Below are 25,122 nucleotides of genomic sequence, written 5' to 3'. Positions count from 1 at the left end.
TTTCTTGTACGTGTATCTCAGTGTGATTTATTTATCCAAACATGGCGCACCAGCGCCATCTACTGAAGCGGAGCATTTTAAGTGAGCGCTAGAGACTGTTGTTCAGCTAAAATTCACATTCACAAAACCAGATTAATACGGTAAATAATTTTTATTGCTGATGTAACGTGATTTTACATCCATATAGAAAACATTTAGGCTTCCAAAGCATATAAAAATGTCATAGATAAATTGTTATTCTGATTCCTACATAGTGTGATAATACACTGTGTATTTTAACGTCTCTCCTTCATTATTATTATTATATTATATTATAATTCAGATAAAAAAATACTATAAAATTTAGAGTAAATACTAGAGTGTTTTTGAACCATACTATAGTAAATTTTTAGTATACTGTAGGTTGTTGTTGAATGCTACAGCATACTGTAGTATTAACTATAGTGATAAACTGTAATAAATACTGTAGTATACTTTAGTTTAACTACAGTAAACTGTAGTGTATTGTAGTATAATATACCCTATAGTTGTAGAAAACTTAGTACAGTATTGGGTAAAGTAATTTACTATAGTTGTTATATTACCTCAGCAACTATAGAATTACCACAACAAATTAATTCAAGTACTTTACTATAGTATGGTTCAAAAACACTGTAGTATTTACTATAAATTACTATAGTATTTTTTCATGTGGGAGATCTTTCAACTGATTAGATTATAAATGGCAAAAAAAAAAAAAAAAAATTCTATTAAATAAAATGAAAATAATACAAATCATATATAATATAAACTGAAATAACCAGAATATCAGACATGAAAACTAATTAAAAGGATAATTTTCAGACCAGTGATTCAGTTACAGCTACATGACAGCTAGACTGGATCAGAAATCCACTGAATGTTTAGAAACAGGGTTGATTCGAATGAGAACTACATTACCCAGAATGCAACGGTAGGCAACATTCGCTGTGATTGGACGTTCGTCAGATCGCATGAGGAGCACGTAAAGGGAACCTCACTACTAAGAAAACATTCCACGGTGAGTTCAGTCATTTTTATAATTTATTACAGCTTCAGTAAGTTCTCGTGGAAGTCACAGAGCATCATTTTGACGTGTTTTCTTTGCCAGTGGTTATCGGTAGGGTCTTTGTGCACTCATACTATGACTCACATTCTGAATCAATGCTTCCTCGATTTAATTGACTTCATCACACCTGCACTGCCCTTTCAAATTAAACAGTAGTTTCCTTAACCCAAACCATATGTTTTTTCTGGTTATGCTACTGTTGGACGCATATTGAGTTCTGCTGTGCTTCATATCTGAGCTGACTGGCATAACCATTATGCAGCTTTCCTTCATTTCAGATGTCTGGACGAAGAGTGGTGGTGTTCCCCTCTGTGGCCGAGCTCGGATCCTCTCTGGCCCAGCTGGTGTCCTCTCGTGCTGAGAAAGCTCTAAGCGCAGGTGGAAGCTCCTTTTCTCTAGGCCTTTCAGGAGGGAGTTTGGTTTCCATCCTGAGTAAGGAGCTGCCTGCTTTGGGGAACCTGGACTGCAGCAGATGGCTTATCGGCTTCTGTGATGAGAGACTCGTTCCATTCAGTGATCCTGAGAGCACTTATGGCTTATATAAGGTAACTTTCTGAGGTCTTTTCCCCTTAAACTGTAGAGTTGTTTTTAGTAATGGGGAAGTTCATTCATAATGTACAGACACGTGACTGGCAAAACTTCAATAGAATTGCAGCACAGGCCTGTCAATTTTCCATTTGTTTCAAGCCACAAATATTTAGGTACCCCTCAAAAATTTAAGAAAAGAAACAGATATGTGAACGAACATCAAGTTTGGGTGCATACACAGCATCTGCCGCAGTATTTCAATCACTAAAAACAGCAGGACATTCTAAAATTCTGATAGTTCTTATAAAAATTAAAATCGACTGAATTCTGAATTCTTTTTTATGGAATATTGGAGTATTTATTACAAATGATTTGTCTGTGCATGTAATTTTTTTTTAATTCATGTCCTCTTTAATCAGAATAACTTCCCCTCCCTATTGCAGCAAATTCTCTGATGATGTCTACTTGTGAGAGGGCGGGGCAACCTGTCACTCACATGAGATCGACCAATAGCAAACCACAACCTTCTAACCATAGAGACAGAGCAACATGCATCATAATCTGAAAACCACGCCCACCGGGTAGGGCTGGGCGATATATCGCATGCGATTGTCACGCGTATTTCGTCAGTAAAGCCGGTGTATCGCACAGCCCTACCACCGGGGAACAAGCCAACCCTCTCCATTGACTTTGTATTGCGTGAAGCTGCCTCCTTGTCATTTCTGATTAGGGCTGTCAAACGATTAATCGCAATTAATCGCATACAAAATAAAAGTTTAAGTTTGCCTAATATATGTGAGTGTACTGTGTGTAATTATTATGTATATATAAATACAAACACATCCATGTATATATTTGAGAAATATTTACAAGTATATGTATTTATTTATATTTTTATGTAATTTATATTATATATAAATAAAAATATTTTGTACATAAATAACATTTCTTCTAAATGTATACATTAATATATACATGGATGTGTTTGTATTTATATATACATAATAATTACACACAGTACACCCACATACATTATGCAAACTCAAACTTTTATTTTGTATACGATTAATCGTTTGACAGCCCTATTTCTGACTTATAACAAAAAAACAACAAGTTTTTTATAAGCTGTCAACATCCCAAAAAAAACGAGCATTTAAGGACACAAAAGTGGATACAGGCAATTATGACAGAGCGCAATGTGTCATATTACTCTGAGAACTACGCCCACTTGAGGACGACAGGAGTGTCAGGATCCCACAATTTACCCATTCTTCCTGCTGATGCTTCACGTCTTATTGCCTGTATCCACTTTTGTCTCCTTAAAGGCTGGCTTTTACTGTTCGATAGCTTATAAAAACTTTTTTATGTTTTTTTTTTTTTAGCTTGTTTGCTGTACACCCTGTCACACAGCAGCTTTTAGACATGGGTGTGGCGTAAATGCGCTCTGGCTCTATCTAGTCAATTCCCCATGGACAAAATCAAGTCCCGCCCTACATTTTTCTTGTTTCTCTTGGATATATAACACATTAGGGAACACTATTGCAACTTCCATTTCATGCCGACTTTAATGTGAAAAAGCACTTAAAGGATTAGTTCACTTTTTAAATAAAAATGTACTCACCCTCAAGCCATCCTAGGTGTATATGACTTTCTAAAGAGCACAATCAGAGAAATATTTAATAAATATCCTGACACATCCAAGCTTTATAATGACAGTGAGTGGGATCAACGAGTATGAGCTGAAGAACGTGTCTCCATCCACTTCCATCCATCATAAACATACTCCACACGGCTCCTGGGGGTTAATAAAGGCCTTCTGAAGTGAAGCGATGTGTTTGTGTAAAAACAAAATCCATATATAGCTTCCGCCAGACCGCCTTCAGGATTGAGCTTACAAAGAAAGTTATAAAACTCTCACAGTTCAAAAAGCTTACGCTACGTCCTACACCTTCCCTATTCAACTTACAAAAAAGGCTTAACTGATGTGAAGCCATTTTACACTTTCTTCGTAAGTTCAATGCGGAAGCTAGATATTTTACTTCATAACTTGTTAAATATGGACATTTTTCTTACACAAATGCATCAATTCACTTCAGAAGGTCTTTATTAACCCCCTGGAGCCATGTTAAGTACGTTTATGATGGATGGATGTGGATGTATGCACTTTCTTCAGTTCATACTCGTGACCCCTGTTCACTACAATATGCATCATCAATAAGGTGTATACTGAAGTCTTTACTGAATTTGGTCTTTTAATATCACTGGTTTAAGGCACCAAATACAAACCTGGGCAGCAGAAGAGCACCTTGTTTTATCTTCCAGGTGGGCGTTTTTTACAAGGGTGTAATATCATATAAACTATGAATACTGAATGCTTTTTATATCTTTCAGAATCAATTGTTTGAGAAAATCAACATTCCAGAAGATCGGATTTTGGCTATAGATCCTTCTTTACCTGTGCAAGAATGTTCTGACGATTATGCTGGCAAACTCAGCAAGGTGCAATTTCAGTTCATAGACATTAAATTGAAGTCATTTGATTTTTATTTGTTTATTTTTTTTATTCATATCTTAATAGAATTTTGTCATTTTAGGCCTTTAGCACAGAGCAAATTCCAGTTTTTGACATGCTGTTGCTGGGAATGGGACCAGATGGACACACCTGCTCTCTCTTTCCAGATCATCCTTTATTACAGGTTTCTGATACATTCATAATAAAGCAGTATCAGAGGTCATTTTCAGTAGACTGTTGTAATAACATATGATGATAGCATGCTAATAAATAGGAAGTGTTTCCTTGCAGAGCAATTTATTATTTGGATTCCCACAAAACCCTCCCTTTTATCCATTCTGAATTGTTTATATGTACTTTTTTGGCATTCTTTTTTTTTTTTTAAGTATCAATTTATCATAAAATGTTGTTTTGTAGGAAAGCCAGAGGTCAGTGGCCCCAATCTCTGATTCCCCCAAACCACCCCCTCAGCGTGTCACTATGACATTACCCACGGTCAACGCTGCTCGATGTGTGGTGTTTGTGTCAACAGGAGGCAGCAAAGCTCCTGTACTCAAGGTAAGCACTTTCAGTAGTGTCTCAGACCAGACCTTTTACTCCACTCTCTCTCTCTCTCTATATATATATATATATATATATATATATATATATATATATATATATATGATCAATGGTGTATTAATATTCTTACTGTTTTAGTTTTTATCCCATAATTTTCTGTAATTCTGTAGCAAGTATTGGAGGGTGGAGAAGGCCCAGCACTTCCAGCAGCTCTGGTGGCACCTGGACAGGGAGAGCTCTTCTGGCTTGTGGATGAGCCGGCAGCTGCCTCCCTCACATCTCAGGTGGAGAGGCCAGGGCCTGGGGCAAAACTCTGACAGAACTTGTGGAAGCACTTTCTAGTATTCCTATGGAGTCCTTAAACTGTGTTTGCAAAGATGTTTTCTTCATAGCAAATCCTAACTGTAATTACTGCAGTTATTATTACTGTAAACTGTAAAAAAAAAAAAAAGAAAAGAAATGGGGATCTTTGAAGATTTCAGAATTTGTCATTTAATTTTTTTAAAAACACAATTGTTAGCATAGCTTTATTATCAGAACAATAACTGTGGAAACGATAGTTGCCATTGTACATTTTGTTGGATGCAATAAAAAAACCTGCCTACAAATTTTGAATAAAGTTTTAGGAGGTTAATAACCATTCTGGTTATACATAAAATAATTGAATGTAAAAATGCCTTTCATTGTTGAAGACTGTTACAAAGCTAACTATATTTGCAGTAATGGATAACATCATTATTTGACAAACTTTTGCATTCTCTCACAAAACCTGTTGTAATTTCAGACAAACATGTCCTGTTTAATTTCCCTCTGGCAGTAGTTTAGGACAGTATGGAGCCCCTAAAGGGATATGGCAAGGAAAAAAATCTGATATTGGAGGAAAAATTATGTCAAGGCTTTTGCGTTCTCTTGCAAATGATTTGCATCTCCCCAATAAACTTTGCGTTCACTTGCAAAATGTTTGCAATCTCCTGAGAAAAGTCTTTGCGAGAGAATGCAAAAGTTTGCGAGCGAACAAATATCTTTGCGAGAATGCAAAAGATTGGGAACAAACGCAAATATCTTTGTGAGAGAATGCATAATTTTTCTAGTGAACGCAAATATTTTTGCAGGAGAATACAAAAGTTTTCAAATGTTGCAAAACATCTTTCAAATGTTTTGCATTCCCCTGAGAAACTTGGTGTTCTCTCCCAAAAGGTTTGCATTCTCCTGAGAAAGAACAAAACTTTGTTTGCTCACAGGGTTTTGCAAGCAAACGCAAATATATTTGCAAAAATGCAAAACATTGGGAACAAATGCAAATATCTTTGTGAGGGAATGCAAAAAGTTTGCAAAACATCTTTAAAATGTTTTGCGTTCTCCTGTGAAAGAACAAAAAAGTTTTAACCCAAAAAGCGAACAAAAGCGAACGCAAAGTTTCTTGAGGGAATGTAAAAGTTGTGCAGTTGTTTTTTAGCGGGAATGCGAAGGTTTTGCAAGCAAATGCAAAGTTTCTCTGGAAAAGAAAGCAAAAGCATTGAAATATATATTTTTCTCCTGTAACGTAGTTCATAGATACGTGAAGAAGGAGGCGGGAACTGGCGAACATTCAACATAACTTAAATTCAAAAAGAACAAAACGATAATAATGCCGGCATACCCCCGCGGACGTCTGCCGGCCAAACAAACATAATAAAACATAAAATAAAGTCCAGGCCTGGTCCTCTCTCGTCCTTCACTGTCGTCGCTCCCGGAGCTCCTCCGTGAGAGACTCAAGGCCGGTGTGCCTCGCAGGTGGAGCTCATTATCTCTCACGTCACCGGCCTTGCGCTGTTCCCTCACGACTCTCGCCCGCCTTGCTCGCCACATCTCCCAATCCCATGTTGTTTTTTTCCCCACCATGTCCCTTTAAGGGCTATACATTGTGCTATACAATAGTGCCAGCATTTTATAATTTGACAGATAATGCTGAAAAAGGTATCATACTGCTAATGTCACAGAAATCGATTAAATGGATGATCAAATACCTGCAAACTTTCCTAATGTGTTTAACATTCATAATAGAATGTATAAAAGCAACTAATTTGTTATAAACACCGATAATGGCTTATTAGGTTATTATAAAGCTCAGTTTGCAGATTCACCAGAATATTAAATGGTCCCTCCCCTTTAAACGTCAGCGTAACATCCCCTTTAACTCGCTCGTCTTACATCTGCAGTGTTGTCAATGCAGACTGATTTTGGTCGGCGGAATTATTTAAACTAAAGTTACCCCTTTTTAACGTTCTGCCTCTTCATGAACTGGGTGTAACTGTGGTGTAAGAGGTCGTATGTCTGTTTGAAAAGAGTCTGTGCTGTACAATGCTCTGGTTCGTGTTGTTCGTGTCGGTGCTGATGAATACTGGACCAGCTCAAGGATACTTCCATGAAGAGCGCTGGAGCCCGGAGTCTCCTATATTAGCTCCCCGAGTAATGATCGCTCTCATCTGCCGTAACGCCCAGCACTCTCTGCCGCATTTCCTCGGAACTGTTGATCGCCTCAACTATCCCAAAGATCGAATCGCGCTCTGGTAAGTGTAAGTGTGTGTGTGTGTGTGTGTGTGTGTGTGTGTGTGTGTGTGTGTGTGTGTGTGTGTGTGTGTGTATAACGGAGTGGAGCTGCTCGCTGACTGTTCTGTTTCCGATGTCATCATTTTAGAATCTCTGAACACGTCATAATGCCTGTGTGTTAATAGTTCTTAATTCTGATGTGTGTGAACATCTGTCTGCCAGCAGCTCAATGCTATGGAGGGGCAAACTGGAAGAAAAAAAGATGGGAGGGGTTTTTCTAGAGTCAATGTGTCCCACTCATCATTATCATGTAAAGTTGCCATTGTCCTAACTAGTGAATGAAGAACTATTGCAAAGGTGTCAGTTACCGAGAACGCTCTGAACGCTGTAGTTTTGCTCTAGATGATTGCATTCACATATAATGGCAATTTAATACAGCCAGTTTAGTTTCTTATGGTACTCTGCAGAAGCAGGTAGAGTGAACAATGTAGAAGAGTAGCTTGAGTTACATTATTACATGTCTGGAATACTTAATTCTGATTGGTCAAACTAGTAAATAACCATGTTAGTGGAATAATAGTGTACAGTCAAATGGACAATGATTAGCTCATTGTACATTATTGGAAATGGACTTATAAGGTTCTGTCTTCATTCTGAGCAGTTCTGAGATCTTGCGCTTCAATGTTTTTGTATTCCATTTGACTTTGAAGATAGAACAATTTTGTTTTCTACATAAAAAGTCCTTAATTGTACTCAACATTACCAAAAACAATGTAAATAAGTTGTCACAGAATAAGAATATGTGAATGACTATTAATTCCAAGGGGATGTTACACTGATTTATGTGTTATCTGTATGTAAATGTGTGTGTTTATGTGGTAGCATATGGGTCTATTAAAGGTTTCTCAACATGTGGATTAAGCTATTTTCTTAATAAAAAGCTGTCAGGTGCTGGAGCTGTGGTCTAGAGGTTAATATCATGCTCCAGCTTGTGTCTAGCAATCTAGCTTGTGTTATTTGGTGATCCCATTTTCATCCTCTTACTTGCTCCACTTGCTCCATTTACTCTTATTTTTATGTACACTGTATGAACAAAAGGCCCAAAATACTTTACTGTGTGTATATGTGTATAATAGGACTGAATTCACCTGACTACAGTAAGTTATACCAATGAAAAATGATAGTTTAAGATTAGATTAGAAAGAGGAAAGTAGAAATAGCTTTTTATGGTAACAACTGCACAGTTTCATGTCTTCACTAAAGGGGAAATTAATGTTCATAAAAAGTGTTGGGGAAAGTTACTTTCCAAAGTAATTTGTTACAATATTGCATTACTTCCTAAAAAAAGTAATTATTACTTTTACAAACCTTTCAGCTTTGCTGCCATTCTGGATTGCAGGACAAGAAAGTTAAGCACTCTTACTCCAGCAATATAAACAAAAAGATGAAACACAATTATGATGTTTATCTAAAGTCATTTTAGCTTATTAGTATGCTCGAATTGGCTCATCGAAGGTCAGCAAGCAAACACATTGGTTAATAAAGTGATATTAAATACATAAAGTATATTTGTGTTATTTCACATATTTAATTATTGCAGGGTTTGTGTGTTATTCTGAGTTTTCGTTTCATTGTTTTTTATTAATTTTGAGGACTAGTGAATCTATTTTTGTGCAAATGAGATGAGTAAATGCCTGCTCACATTTAGTCTAGAACTACAATCATGTTTACACAGCGTACACACCTACCATGATATCTCTCAACATGATGACAGGAGAGCTGTCAGTCAATAAATGGAAAAACAAAGTAACTTGTTTTACTTATTTGAAAAAGTAACTCCAATATTTTGTTGTAAATGTAAAAGTAATGTGTTACTTTACTAGTTAATTGAAAAAGTAATCTGATTACATAACTCGCGTTACTTGTAACTTGTTACCCCTGTTCAACACTGTTCATAAACATTAATCAGCATAATTCATTTTTTATTAGTGCGGCGTCACCCATATAATTCAGAGTTTCTTGACCAGGGGGCCTCAAGATGATTAAAATGTATTTAAAATGTATTTAAAATTAGTACAAATTATTATTAATATATTAGCATAAACAAACACTAAATTAAAATGCTTAAATATGCATAAAATGCATGTGTAATGCAAATGTAAATGAAATATATTTCTTATTTAATATAATAAAAATAACAAATAATGGTTGTTATAATTGCAGAACACAGTTCTTCAAACTTTCAAAGTCACAACATGAATCATGGTTAATTACATACTCCTAGTTTTTTGTTAATAAAAATTTTTGAAAGCCAGCAACTTTATCATAATTAATACCTATTTTGGCAAGCCTTCAAATACTGTGTTGGAACTCTGGGGGCATTTGAGTCAAAAAGTAGACGTTGCAAATCTGGCTTGAGTTCCTGTCCTGAATCTGTCTGTACTGTGGTAACAGTTGTTGGCCAGAGTTGTTGTTCTCACAGGTTCGTGTGGTATCCAAACCCCATTTGGATTTGTAGACTCTTAGGCCTCACAGCTGCGCTCTGCTGCAGGAGACGCATCTGGACTGGTGAAGTCATGTTGTAATGAGAATCTCATTTTTTTGCTTAGACAAAGCCAGTGAAAAGTAGAACGCATGGTCTCGCTCATCTGTTTACTTTATCTCTGCTCCTGAGCCTCTGTGATCATCAGATAGCTTTGCAGTTTCACTTCTCATGTTCTGCAACCCTTTTAGTCTAGTTCTGCTGTAAGGAAGTAGAGTTTAATTAAGAGCATTTGTATTTCTTCATTTGTTTTCCCTGTTTCTGGTCTAAATATACCGTATGCACTAAAAGATCTTCTTAAAGAATTAGTTCACTTCAGAATTAAAATTTCCTGTTAATTTACTCACCCCCATGTCATCCAGGATGTTTGTCTTTCTTTCTTCAGTTGAAAAGAAATTAAGGTTTTTGAGGAAAACATTCCAGGATTTTTCTCCATATAGTGGACTTCAAAGTCTACCAACAGGTTGAAGGTCCAAATGTCAGTTTCAGTGCAGCTTCAAAGGGCTCTACATGATCCCAGACAAGCAATAAGGGTCTTATCTAGTGAAACGATCTGTCATTTCAAATGTATATACTTTTTAACCACAAATCCTCATCTTGCACTAGCTCTGCGACGTGCCACGGCATTATGTAATCATGTTGGAAAGGTCACGTGTGACGCAGGCGGAAGTAGGGCGACAAACTTCATCTCATTTTCTCCTCCAACTTCAAATCGTCTGCCATCATTGTTTTACCCTTTTTTTGTAAAGGGCGTTTGACTTAGTCTATGCAGGTTCACTTTGTAAACGCTTGCTCTGTATTTCCACCTACGTCACGCGTGACCTTTCCAACGTGATTACATAATGTGTGGAGCCTCGCAGAGCTAGTGCAAGAATTTGTGGTTAAAATTTATCATTTTATTTATTTATTTTTAGAAAATGGCAGATCGTTTCGCTCGATAAGACCCTTATTTCTCGTCTGGGATCATGTAGAGCCCTTTGAAGCTGCACTGAAACTGTAATTTGGACCTTCAACCCATTGGTAGCCGTTTAAGTCCACTATATGGAGAACAATCCATATAAAAATCCAATTTCTTTTCGACTGAAGACATCTTGGATGGCATGGGGGTGAGTAAATTATCAGGGAATTTTGATTCTGAAGAGAATTAATCAATAAATATGGCGTGATTATATTAGTGTGGGTAATCATAAGCTTGTGTAATCTTTAGTTTTCACCAGATATTGTTCTTCGTTGAAAGTAAAGTGAACATAATGAGCACCGTCTCTATGTTTCTATTTCAATACTGTCAGGGTAGCAACCGACCACAATATTGACAACACTACATACCTACTGCGAGACTGGCTCATCAATGTACAGAAACTCTACCATTATGTGGAGTGGAGGCCAAAGGAGGAACCAAGGTTTGCCATGTTTCTTCACTTGTGATTTCATGGAACGGGTTAATTTATTGCATTTCCTTGTACTGCATTTCCTTGCATTTCTCTTACCTACTCAGAGAATATCATAATGAGGAAGGACCAAAGGAGTGGACGAATGAGCGCTACGCCTATGTCATGAAACTGCGGCAGGCAGCGCTCGAGTCTGCACGAGAGATGTGGGCAGACTATCTCATGGTGAGATTGCTACACGCTCTCCATTATCTTTGTTAGGACCATGAACCTCTGAGTTGGTAAATAGAGACTTGGTGGCTTTTGGTGTAATTCATAAAAATGTGTGTTTTCCCTCCAAGCAACTTCCAAGGAGACTCTCAATAATTAGCGTTTTTATCGAAGAAACTTTTGGAATCACAAAAATAAATCAGAATTAAAGTCACCATGTGCTTTTAATGTTGTTTATATGTATATGTGGTGTTTTTTTACATGCTTTAAGACAAACCATGTGCAAATTAATGTCAACACAAATTCACAAGTCAACACCATTGCTGATTATATTCTCCTTAAAAGTCCAGTGAACCAAAGACTGATGTCACAAACTACCTTGTAACCAATCACGGCAACGTGATCGCCAACGATTGGATCTCTGAACTGTTGTGAGTGAGTGGAGGCGGGGCTAATTTGCATATTCATAGAACTGTGTATACTAAATGAGGCAAAGGTGTAGATTTACATTCAAGCTATTTTAAGGCATGAAGGAAAAAACTTTTAAATAGGTAATTTTGGTGATCAAACATGAGTTTTAAGGGATAAAATTATTGACTAAAGGGGTCTTTAATTTATTACACAACTCTCTGAAGTGTTTGATTCTGATTGGTCAGTCGTGACACTGTATTTACTGTAAAATGATCAGCGTTAAAGGATTAGTTCACTTTCAAATCATATTTTCCTGATAATTTACTCACCCCCATGTCATCCAAGATGTTCATGTCTTTCTTTCTTCAGTTGAAAAGAAATGAAGGTTTTTGATGAAAACATTCCATTTTTTTTCCATATAGTGGACTTCAATGGACACCAAACTGTTGAAGGTCAAAATTACAGTTTCAGTGCAGCTTCAAATTGTTCTACACGATCCCAGACAAGAAATAAGGGTCTTATCTAGAGAAACCATCGCTAATTTTCTAAAAAAAAAAAAAAAAAAATATTATATATAATCAGTTTTAACCATAAATGCTCATCTTGAACTAGCTCTCTTCTTCTCTATTTGAATTTCAGCAGTGTAGACACTGTTAAGTGTATTACTGCCCTCCACAGGTCAAATTTTGAACTAAATTGTCATATACAATATGCTAGTGCAGGGGCAGTAATATACTTAGCAGCATCTACACTGCTGGAATTCAAATGGAGAAGAAGGAGAGAGCTAGTTCAAGATGAGCATTTATGGTTAAAACTTATAAAAAATTTTTTTTTTTTTTTTCTTTAGAAAATGTTTCACTAGATAAGACCCTTATTTCTCATTTGGTATATTTAAAGCCCTCTGAAGCTGCACTGAAACTGTAATTTTGACTTCCACTGAAGTCCACTATAAGGAGAATAATCCTGGAATGTTTTCATCAAAAACCTTAATTTCTTTTAGACTGATGAAAGAAAGACATGAACATTTTGGATGACATGGGGGTGAGTAAATTATCAGGAAAATTTAATTTGAAAGTGAACTAATCTATTAATAGTAGACCTGTGGTAATATTGTTAAAGTGTTTGTCTTGTTGCTAGAATGATTATTTTATACACTGTAATGGAGTATAAGACAATAACCAGGTAACAGTTTCTTCTCAAACCTGTATTTCATGTTTATGTTGTCAAATGCTGTGTAATAAGTCATATGTATATACTGTACTTTATCCCTTAAATGTCTTGTTTGAACGTGTTTGTTCATATAGGCACAAAGCTGCAAAGCGAGTCATGATTGTACTTGATTTTACTTCAAGATCGAGCTTTTAGTGACTATCTTGAGCAAAGTTTGTTTTTGCAGGCAGCCTGACCATGCATGCATAAAAATGTATTGTTGTTTTAAATCTTTCAGATGATTGATTGTGATAATCTTCTGATCAACCGAGACGTTTTATGGAAACTAATAAAGGAGAACAAGACAATCGTGGCACCGATGATGGAGTCTCGTGCTGCCTACTCAAACTTCTGGTGTGGAATGTCATCCCAGGTACAGTGAACATATGTATGTAATGCTTCATAACACTTTATCCAGGAATATGAAAAAAAAAATTATATATATATATGTCGTCCAACTTTACTAGGGCTACTATAAACGAACTCCTGCCTACATCCCCATGCGTAAGCAAGTGCGTAGGGGTTGCTTTACCGTTCCCATGGTGCACTCGACTTTCCTGGTGGACCTGCGGAAAGAAGCTTCCAGACTTCTGGCTTTTCACCCGCCACATCCAGACTACACCTGGGCCTTTGACGACATTATAGTCTTCGCTTTTTCAGCCCGCATGGCAGGTGTGTGCCTCCACAAATAACACTGATACCCACAATTCATGCAAAATCAAACCTATATGACTTTCTTTCTTTTGTGGATCACAAAATAAGATATTTTGAAGAATGTTCACAATGACTTTCTATGTATGAAAAAAAAAACAAAAAAAAAAACATTTTGGGGGGGGGGGGGGTTTCCACTGAAGAAAGAAAGTCATACTGGTTTGGAACAACATGAGGGCGTGGTGACAGATTTTTAATTTCCGTATGAACTGTCCCTTTAAGAGCATATTGTGCATATTATTTCACCCTTTGATTTGCATTCTCTGTGGTTTTTGCAGATGTTCAAATGTTTGTTTGTAACAAGGAAACTTACGGGTATCTCCCAGTGCCTCTTCGTGCCCACAGCACTTTGCAAGATGAGGCAGACAGCTTCATTCATACTGTGATGGAAGTCAATGGTATGTTTCAGATGTACAACGAAGAAAAATGTCTTCTTATGTTTAATCAAATGTAACCACCTGTGGTTACACTTTATTTCCGTAGTGGAACTATAAATAACTTTGCAACTTCATGTCAACTATTAATAGACTGTTAGGTTAGGGTTAGGAGAATAAGTTAGTTGACATGTACTTGCAAAGTTACTTAGTCAGTAAGGATGTCTGTTGGGGAGCATCAAAATAAAGTGTTAGCAGATATTAAGCAGACTGTGTATTAATTCTCTAAATGACTAGTAGTTGGCATGTAGTTGCAAAGTTATAGATAGAAGAATGTCTAAAGTGGACTTTCGAAATAAAGTGTTACCCTACATTTTTTTCATTTACAGTGCGAAACCCTCCAGTTGAGCCCTCCAGATACTTGCCCAAACCTGTGAAAAAGCCTGACAAAATGGGCTTTGATGAGGTAACTGGGCTTTGGTGTGTGGGTCCATTTTATCGATTAAATAGTTCTTTGGTGAGGTTGTATTCATTGAATGATTTTATGTGTTTTAAAAGGTGTTTATGATCAACCTGAAGCGACGGGATGACCGTCGTGAGCGCATGCTGAGGGCTTTGAGAGAGCAAGAGATCGACTGCAAGATTTTCCCTGCTGTTGATGGCAAGTAAGTTCACTTTTGTTACCTTCAAATAAATGCAGCATTAATTTTCGGGACAAAACATTTGCTCACAGCCTCTCCTTTTACACCAGAGCTATGAACGTGAGTGAGATCCAATCTATGGGAATCCACATGCTTCCCGGCTACAGTGACCCGTACCACGGCAGACCTCTTACAAAAGGAGAGCTGGGCTGCTTCCTGTCCCACTACAACATCTGGAAAGAGGTCTGGCACACATCCCAGTTTGTAGTTCTGTTCTAAATCTAATGAGCTGCCTAGCTTTCTCTTATGCTCACCAAGGCTGCATTTATTTGATCAAAAATACGGTAAATTACTTGAATATATTATTTGAATATATTTTATTTTAAAATGTCATTTATTCCTGTGATTTTTAGCATCATTACTCCAGTCTTCAGTGTCACATGATCCTTCAGAAATCATTTTAATATGCTGATTTGATGCTCAATAAACATTTCTTATTATTATCAATGTTGAAAACTGTGCGCTGCAGTTGTTTGGCTATGAACAAGGTTTCTCACAGGGCAGAAAAATCTACGTTTTGGAAGAGCCTTGTGTTAATAATCTAGAATAGATAGACAGCTTTGATGTTAATGTGCTGTGCTACTGTGTGCTAGATTGAAGACCGAGGCCTGAAGACAACGCTAGTGCTTGAAGATGATTTGCGGTTTGAGATTTTCTTCAAGCGACGCCTGCAGAATTTAATGAGTGAGGTCGAGAGTAAGGGTCTGGATTGGGACCTCATGTGAGTGGGTCTCTTTGTCTACTTTCATTGACTTCACTCACTTTTTGGTTCATGTATTGAAGGGAGATTGTTCATGTCGGTTATTGTATGTTGAACCCTTGCAGTTACATTGGGAGGAAGAGGATGCAAGTGGACCGGCCTGAAAAAGCAGTACCAAACATTCGCAACCTGGTGGAGGCGGACTATTCCTACTGGACCTTGGGTTACATGATGTCATTGCAAGGAGCCAAAAAGCTCCTCAGAGCAGAACCACTCAGTAAAATGTTGCCTGTGGACGAATTCCTTCCTGTAATGTTTAATAAGCATCCTGTGTAAGTAAATCCTCCACTCATCCCATATATGCTAATAACATTGCTTATAGTTCTAGCTCCTAGATTATCTTCTAGAATATAAATATAAATATGTCAAACGATTAATCGTGATTAATCGCATACAAAATAAAAGTTTGAGTTTGCATAATATATGTGTGAGTAATGTGTGTAAATAATATGTATATATAAATACACACAAATTAATGTATATATTTAAGAGAAATATGTTATTTATGTACAAAAAATGTATTTATATATAATATAAATTATATAAAAATATAAATAAATACATATACTTGTAAATATTTCTCAAATATATACATGGATGTGTTTGTATTTATATATACATAATAATTACACACAGTACACTCACATATATTAGGCAAACTCAAACTTTTATTTTGTATGCGATTAATTGTGATTAATCGTTTGACAGCCCTAAATTGCAGTATACTATTTTATCAAAGTTCTGCTGTCTAAAATAGTCTAAAATGAGTTTTATAATGTAATTGATGTCAGTCATTTAACACACAGAACACTAAAACCAGTGCTTAATTTGTAAATTAATAATTGGCGGATCCAAAAACAAAAGTTGCGCACTATACGCTATGCACTTATGTACTCATGTACTCATCCATGTAGTGTATGAATTTTATAAGTTTATTTTGTAAAGTTGAGTGCATGAAGTGTCCAACATTCCACACTTCATTTTTTCCCTTAATTTAGTGCATCTTACGGGTATTTAAAGTGCACTTTTCTTTTTTAATTTTCTGTGTGAACGCACTACTCGCACTATTTATACTTAAAAACGTCATAGAATATTGCATAAGTATGCAAATTGGGATGCACCTAAATATAGCTGCAAGCAGTGATTAAGGAGCCAAGCACAAAGAAGGCATGGTAAGTCATGCCAGCATGGCTAGAAGCATCAGATCAACTGCAACAATGAGCAGTTAAAGACATATTAAGGTGATTTTAGGCAAAATGGATGAAAAGTCATAAATACAATCACTAGTAATATGATTTAATGGTTTATCACTTTTGATAGGTGGCACTGTGGTATGGTCAGAGTAAGGTGACAATGACACATATGAAATAAAATAAGGTCAAAGCACTGCAGAGATACAGCCTCAGAGTCTTTGGCATTTTGCCATCAACTTTGTTAATGTGGTATACATAAACGGTTTGGTCTATTGACACGAAATCCATAAATTTTTGCCAGCATGTTCTGACTCAAATTTAGTGAAAATCAGACAAACGGTCTAGGAGTTTGAAAAAGTTGATTTTTAAAGAAAATCAAAATAGCAGACTGGAAGTTTGGCTGACTATGGCAAATTTGGTATCTATGTTCTCAGCATGATCTAAAGAATCAGTTAAGAGTCAATAAAGACCAGTTACCAGTTTCCTTACAATAGATAAAACTAATCAAAGGTTATTAGCATTTTTTGAAATTGCATTATAATTTTAGACCACAAGGTGGCGCTGCCCTGACACTTTTTGAGTACCATCAGGGCATGGTGTCGAAGACACATACCAAGTTCCGTACAGATATGTCAATGTGTCCATACAATATAACATTTTACAACAAAATTCAAAATGGCCAATATGGGAAAATCGGGTATCATTCGACTCTGCATGCTGCACTGAATCTAAAGAGACTAGTTTTAATGTTTGAACAAGGGATGCTCATTTCGGTTAAATTTCTCGACCGACAACCGACACTCGTTATCCGATTATTAACCGTTAACTGATAAGATTATAATATTGTATAGCCTATATGATGATAATATGACATATATAGGCTATGACATTAAATAAAAAAATACAATTGACGAGTGTCTGTGTCTTCCACGGGTTTATTTTAACATGCAAACAGCAGCATAGAACAGATAAACAACAGAACCTGGATTCACATTATCAAATTGTCACGCACCTGCAGCGTTTCTGACAACAGAAAAAAAATATTTAAATAAAAGGCATAAAATAAATAGGCCTACACTAAATATTTTTCACTTAAATGTTTAACAAATTAAGATGACAAAACAAAAACACATCGATTCCATTGAAGCTTTGAGCAACCGGTATTTTAGACATTTTTTCCGTCAAATAAAAATAGCAGGCCTACCTCAAGGATTGTTATTGTTATGACCACGGACGGTGCACGTGTGCATACCGAACGCGTCTTTCCGCGCTCATGGGCAAAGGAGTTTCTTTGAAAGGCTCGCGCACGAGACTAAGCGGAATGCGGGAAATGAAGTATACCATGGCCCTAAATTGTAATGGACTGGAACTCACGGTTCACATCGAGAGAAATGGGAACGCGGGGGCACCGCGATGCGACCGCAAAAGGCACTTTCACTTTCGTGATCAAAGTGCATGCCACTGATAAGCTTTGTAAATGCAGTATTGGAAAATATCCTAAGCTAAAAGATGATATATTGTGACTGATTGAAGCAGCCCTTATCAAAAGTGCGGGGGTCGATTTCTGTCTTTTCAAAACTGTGGGGGTCCTCCTGATCTCCCTGTCCCCCGTGCAACAGCACGCGTAAGTTACTTCTTTTCGCTCATTTTGCTTGTTGCTTAGCGAAATATGTCTGGCACGTGTGAAACGCCCCGCGAGTTAACAAATAAGCATATATGTATATATAGCATATTTTTCTTTAACCATGCAGCAAAAAAAAAACAAAAAAAAAAACATTTAACTGATAGTATTAATCGTTTAAAATTCTTACTTTCGGTTAACGGTTAAACGGTCAATGTGAGCATCCCTAATTTGAACAGCTGGTGGCGCTAGAGAGACTGAGTTAGAGACTTCAGAGAGTTAATTTTCAGACTGTTCTCTATTTGTGTGCCAAATTTCATAACTTTTCCCAAAGCAGTTCTATTGGCTGCCATAGATTTCCAAAAAGGAAGAACAATAAGAACACTAACGATTACAATAGGAGCCTATGCACCTTTGGTGCTTGGCCCCTAATTAAAGGATTAGTTCACTTTTAAATTAACTTTTCCTGATCATTTATTCACCCCCATGTCATCCAAGATGTCCATGTCTTTCTTTCTTCAGTCGAAAAGAAATTAAAGTTTTTGATGAAAACATTCCAGGAATATTCTTCATATAGTGGACTTCAATGGGCACCAAACGGTTGAGGGTCAAAATTAGTTTCAGTGCAGCTTCAAATTGTTCTACACAATCCCAGATGAGCGATAAGGGTCTTCTCTAGAGAAACCATTGCTCATTTTCTGAAAAAAATCGAAAATGATATAAGTTTTAACCAGAAATGCTCATCTTGAACTAGCTCCCTTCTTCTTCTTCTCTATTAGATTTCCGGCAGTGTAGACGCTGCTAAGTGTATTACTGCCCTCCACAGGTCAAAGTTTGAACTAATTGTTATATACTTGCACTAGCATATTGCATATAAAATGAGTTCATACTTTGACCTGGAATGTTTTCATAAAAAACTTTAATTTCTTTTCAACTGAAGAAAGAAAGACATGGACATCTTGGATGACATGGGGGTGAGTAAATTATCAGGAAAAGTTTATTTAAAAGTGAACTAATCCTTTAAAGGGTGCTGTGACAGACACTGAACATACAACTTCTGTTTTCCCGCAACATACAATGACATCACTAAATGGTGACGGCACAACTAAATAAGAGCATCATTCATGAGTTTCTGCACAGTTCTACACAACTAAAGCCTGATACTGTCACGTATATAACTACATTGAGACCAAATATCATTCAGTTTATCAGTGATATTTTCTCTCACCGACAAAATCCTTGCCTCTTCATTACATCAATTTCTGACTTATCTAACTCCCGTTGCTTGTGTCTCCCTCTATCCTGGTTAGAGAAGTTTCATCTTCCCGGGATCTCTTTTAATCAGGGTAACACTTTACAATACGGTTCATTTGTTAAACATTAGTTAATGGATTAACTAACATGAACTAACAATGAGCAATACATTTGTTACTGTATTTAATAATCTTCGTTAGTGCTAGTTAATGAGAATACAGTTGTTCATTCTTTGTTCATGTTAGTTCACAGTGCATTAACTAATGTTAAAGTGTTACCTTAATCAGAAACACCATCAGCTTTAATCACGGATATGAAAAATGACACATACTAGTATCAGCCACTTAGAACACCTTAGCAATTACATTACATTACTTTGGAAATCACCCACAACACCCTACCTACTACTGCATGGCATTCCCAGAACATCCTAGCAATGTCCATATAGCAACATACTAAACAACTATTCAGATTTTTGTACAAACAAACACCACACACATTTTTTTCTTTTCAGAAAATGTATTAATTCTATATGTTTTGCTTTTGTCTAATATAATATCTCGGTCTTCATCTTCACATCTGATATCATCATCTTCAGATCAGATTACATGGAGCAGTTTGAGACGAGGGACCTGAAAGCATTCTCAGCGGAGCCCTTGCTTGTGTTCCCTACACACTACACGGGCGAACCTGGGTACATCAGTGACACCGAAACCTCCACGGTGTGGGACAATGAGAAAGTGCGCACAGACTGGGACAGGAAGCGCTCGGGTAAGACCCGGGAACAGGCTGAGATTAGCACAGAGGCCCAAAACTCAGATGTGCTCCAGTCTCCTCTGGACAGGACGGCCAGAGACGAACTATGAGAGACATTGTTTTGGACACACCGCTGGACTTGCTTCTGGGGGATGTTCCACCTTATAAGCACAATATGAATGAGCAGAAGAGGCCTTTTAGAGATTTTTTTATTATTTGTTGTTGTTTGCCAGCAAAGAAATCGATCTTAAATATTTATACCATCATTTGTATTGGTAACAGTGGCACAAATGTGCTTATTAATGAGCACAACACCTGTTCATCCCGCGATAAAGATCCCAGGTGTTCGTCAAACAGTTTATGATTATTTTAATCAGTAACACATTATAGTAAGGTTCAATTTGTTAACATTAGTTAACTGGATTAGCTTAACAATGATAATTTCAACATTAAAATCAAAAGTTATATCAGTTCATATTATTTAAATATGACACATTATGTTTTTATTTACATTTTCAACTTTCTTTAGTGTGTAATGTTGCTGTTTCAGCATGAAAAAGGTTCCAAAGCAAAAAGTATAGGGAGATACTCTCTATTTCAGTGCGCACACTGTTTCTGAACTCACTGAAACGCCTCGATTGTAGTCTGGAGTTTTCTTCTGGAAACGAACACGTCACAGTATTCTTCATTTAAATAATTCCCGCCCAAGGCGTATGCAAAAAAAAGAGGTGAGGCCTGGTTGAGTAACCGTGCGTTCACACCGCCGCCGGCGAGAGCGTCAACATTCGCCTTTGCCGCCCTGCCAACAACGCTGTACTGTTTGTTCAAACAGCCACCGGCAGGAGGGTCAAAGTAAATGACAAGTTGCGGCAACCAATCGGAATCCTCTCAAGTGAGGTCCTCTACATTCCGATTGGTTGCCGCCGAACCGCGTCATAGCTCATTACCATAAAGTTGACTTGATTTCAACTCTCCTCGGCGCTCTCACCGTCCAAGACCATAGACTGTAAAAAAAGATGGACGACGCGACGTCGCTTCCTTCCATTGTATTGAACTGAAGCCAAAATGGCCGACCGAATGGGCGCTGACATGTTACGCAATACGTCAAAAAAAAAAAAGTTTGGAGCCTGGGCATGCGCAGAAGGAACCGTCAGCGGAGCCGGAGGCGGAGTCGCGATATCAAACTTCCGCCCAGACGACTGCGTCATCATTCATGTATTTTAAATAGACTATAAAAATTATATACAATTTAAAATTCTGCCTATAAAATAATAGGCTATTCTGTTTCTAGAGCAATAATACTTTTAAAACAGCAAATTCAGTAGATAAAATCAATATAATATGCCACTAGAAACAACTCTAAATCGTCAGAAACGGTCCTGCCATTTTAAATCAAGTTCAACTAACGTTACAGGAGATCAATAGCTGTAATTAGAGTAAGCTATCATTAGTTTTGTCCTGATAATTATTATTTTATACCCATAAAAATAATAAGTAACTGCCAGATAACGATCACCTGCTTTTTCCCGACATTGTTAACATTAGGTGTGTTATCTTAACTAATAACATTTATTAATTAGCTTATAACACCCATATTTAATGTTACAGAAAAAGGTTCAGTGATCCGTCAGATCCTGTAGGTCGGTTAGTACAGTTTACTGCTGAACAACTCATTTTGTTGGTGTTAAATAACAAAGAAATCGAAAATTAACAGTTAGTTAATACATCTTCAATCTCCCCTCGAAGCTCCGACAGTCCTCAGACAAGCTGTCAATCAATTGCAAAGCATGACGACATGCCCCGTTTTTATATCATCAAATTGCTAGCTAAAATCTAAATCATCACAAAAACGAACAATTGAATATATATCAGTGTGATAACAACTACCTTAAATGACCAAAACCATCTTTCAGAAAGTTTTATTTGAAGCAGAATTTATTTTTAAGTTTTCACTGAAGTCTCATTCGACTGCATTGAGAGGGCGGGGTTTATGACCTGTACTGCATCCAGCCTCCAGGGGGCGATCAAAGAGCCCGTGGCTTCACTTTTCAGAACGTATGAGACACACCCGTCCAAGACGCGCCGCGCCGTGCTGCTCTCGCCGCCGGCTCTCATTGAAAATGAATGACTTCCTGTCACTTTGATGCTCTCACCGCCGGCGGTGTGAACACACAGTAAGGGGTGTGACATTTCCTAAACACACCGAACCGGTTGACCAATCACAACACACTGGTCCAGCTGACCAATCAGAGCACAGTGTGCTTTTCAGCTTCATAGAGACGGGGGTACTAAACAGGGGTGCGTTTCCCGTACATTGACATAACTCACTGCTTCACTAGCATACTACAATGTAGCATTGAAGAAATCAACTAGTTAGTCACAACTGTTTTCCGAAACCGTAATGTCGCAAATTTGTCATTCAACCACATTGGTTAATGATGTCACGCAGGTTCCCACCCAAGCACTGTAATAACACTGTAATAACTTCTTTAAATGAATCAGTTTGAGATTGAATTAATGCTAGATTTGTTGCTATAAATTACAGACATGGCATCTGAGGACTAATTCTCATTTTTCTCAGTTATTTTGCTTTATTTTGCCAGAATCGATCACAGGCTCGCTCTTACGTACTAGAGCGCATACGCACATCTTGAAAAACGGTGCTTAATATCGCTCGGAAAAACTCAAATTACGTAAATGACATTTTTATATATTCGAAATGAAAGATATAGATTGTACTGAATGTCAGCTTGCTTATTTTGCTCAAGATAACGATTTATTAAGTCAACGTCATAAAAACAAGAAACTATTCTTCTAACCACAACTCGAAAGCTGTCGTTCCAACCACACAAGTTTGCAATGCAGTTTGCGGATGTTCGTTTGAACTATGATTTTGGGAAATGTTAGTACCGACTAGCATAAGTTTTCATGCTTGAATGTTCAAAGAAATACATTATTTTTTGAACATTCAAGCATGAAAACCTATGCTAGTTGAGCCCAAAATCAAGACTTTGTAAAAGGGCAAAATAGAGCCTCTTTAATAGACTTGAGCTGGCATGTACTTAACAATGAACAATTTATTTTCATTAACTAGTGTATCATTGTTAGTTAATGCTTCAACTAATGTTATCTAATGGACCTTTATTGTAAAGAATTACCTTTTAATTAGTCTGAAAAATCTGAAATAATGACAATCACATTAAACTTTTTTTTTATTTTTGCAGTGTTCACATTCCAGACATGACCATAGTCAATAAGTTGTTATTTTAAGGAATGAAACATGTTATTTTAACATGAAGGATGTTGTTATTTTTAGACCTTGATACTATTACCGCCTTTGGTGGCGTTTCAGGCTGTTACTTCCCATCATCAAAGCCAACAACCGTACACGCCTCACTGTGTGGTTTTGCTGTCATATCATCTAGACAGAAATTAAAGGTCTACATTTCACACGGCGACATTCCAGATTTGGTTTCACTTCTTTGCTTTTTTGACACAGAACAGCCTAGCAGGCTTTAAATGCGCTTGATATGATTTTTTTTTTTTTTTTTTTTTTTTTTTTTGATTGCGCTGTTTAGTCATGCTGTCATACTATCAGTATGTATGTAACTGTGACTTGTATTTCACCAACTGTGCCTAAAATATAAAGAATGGTTAAAAACATTTTCACTGAAAGGAATATTATGTCTCTTTATTTTTTGGCAGATTTGTTGCTGCATGTTATTTCTGTAGAGATACTGAATGACATAACCGTTTAATTCAACATCATCATATCAACATCTACATCTATCTTCCAGGGTTAATTATATCACAGCTGCGTAGCCACAAAACAAACATGATGATGGCTGGCACAGGCCCACAAACCACTCTCCTGCATGCTGAAGATATGAACATCTGAATGTAGATTCCAAATGATTGGTAGGTAAAATTAGCTCAAACTCTTTAGAGGAAACAAACCATTTGTAACATATTAAACGTGATTTCACTGATTAATGTACCACTGTTGTGAAGCACAAAAATATGCCACTATGATGTTACATGCCAGAGACCAAAACAAAATGTGTTTTTCAGTTCAAAGCATGCTTAAGTATGTTGTATTGAGACTTAAAATTGAGACTTACTTTTAATGTACTCCAAAACACTTACCCTGTGTCGCTAAACACTTGAATTAAAAAAAAAACGTAAGTGTAGAGTCCTATAGAGAGCAAACTCCAGAAAAAAAGAAAAGAAAAAAATTAGGCAACATTTTATTTTAGTGTAATTGTTACATACATGTAGTTACTATAGTAATAACTATGAATTATGCATGATTACATGCAACTAACCCTAAACCAAACCCTAATCCTACGCTGTAAAAAAACTAAGTAAAATGTACTTCATTTTTCCTTTGCAAGTTTTTGCACTCATATTTTTTATGTAAATTTCAAATATGGAATTAAGTAACTCTACTTAACTAAGTTAAGTTAAATTAACAAAGAAAGTAATTTTAACTTGGCCAGTAAAAGGTTGAGTAATTTCTACTTAGTTGAAGTTTCTTTTGCAATACATTTTACTCAGGAAAATATAACACTGAATTAAACCACGCATTTGAAGTGTATGCTTTACTTAGAAACATTAAGTAAATATTACAATATATACATGTTAGAATTAATGCTGCAACTCAGTACTCAGTACAGACCTCAGTACTTAGTACACAATCCACAATGACGGTAACATTCGATGAATCGTTTTTGAGTGTGAATGTGTCATTTTGAACTCCAAATGTCACAAAATGG

General features: G+C 36.7%; 2 protein-coding genes across 5 annotated transcripts; both read left to right on the top strand.

Moving 5' to 3' along the window:
- The first annotated feature begins 967 nt into the window (after positions 1-967).
- Positions 968-5,221, top strand: pgls (6-phosphogluconolactonase). 4 transcript variants are annotated; one of them, XM_067376665.1, is made up of 6 exons: positions 968-1,039; positions 1,366-1,632; positions 4,007-4,114; positions 4,210-4,311; positions 4,545-4,685; positions 4,859-5,221. In XM_067376665.1, the coding sequence occupies exons 2-6, from the start codon at positions 1,366-1,368 to the stop codon at positions 5,003-5,005; spliced, it is 765 nt and encodes a 254-aa protein (XP_067232766.1). In that variant the 5' UTR covers positions 968-1,039; the 3' UTR covers positions 5,006-5,221. The 4 variants fall into 4 exon arrangements, with proteins under 4 accessions (XP_067232766.1, XP_067232774.1, XP_067232791.1 ...); XM_067376673.1 differs by having other exon boundaries at positions 985-1,039; positions 1,350-1,632; XM_067376690.1 differs by lacking the exon at positions 968-1,039 and adding an exon at positions 1,083-1,138.
- Positions 5,222-6,030: 809 nt separating this feature from the next.
- On the top strand, positions 6,031-23,978 carry colgalt1a (collagen beta(1-O)galactosyltransferase 1a). The gene is made up of 12 exons (XM_067382605.1): positions 6,031-7,237; positions 11,049-11,159; positions 11,255-11,372; positions 13,216-13,350; positions 13,445-13,649; positions 13,967-14,086; positions 14,452-14,528; positions 14,621-14,727; positions 14,814-14,946; positions 15,357-15,484; positions 15,589-15,795; positions 20,190-23,978. Exons 1-12 carry the CDS (start codon positions 7,029-7,031, stop codon positions 20,455-20,457), a joined length of 1,818 nt encoding a protein of 605 aa, XP_067238706.1. The 5' UTR covers positions 6,031-7,028; the 3' UTR covers positions 20,458-23,978.
- The last annotated feature ends 1,144 nt before the right edge of the window (positions 23,979-25,122 follow it).

This window comes from Chanodichthys erythropterus, chromosome 3 (assembly GCF_024489055.1).
Source record: "Chanodichthys erythropterus isolate Z2021 chromosome 3, ASM2448905v1, whole genome shotgun sequence".
NCBI classification, from domain to species: Eukaryota; Metazoa; Chordata; class Actinopteri; order Cypriniformes; family Xenocyprididae; genus Chanodichthys; species Chanodichthys erythropterus.
The sequence above is the reverse complement of the archived record's forward strand: the minus strand, read 5'-3'. Positions and strand labels throughout refer to the sequence as shown.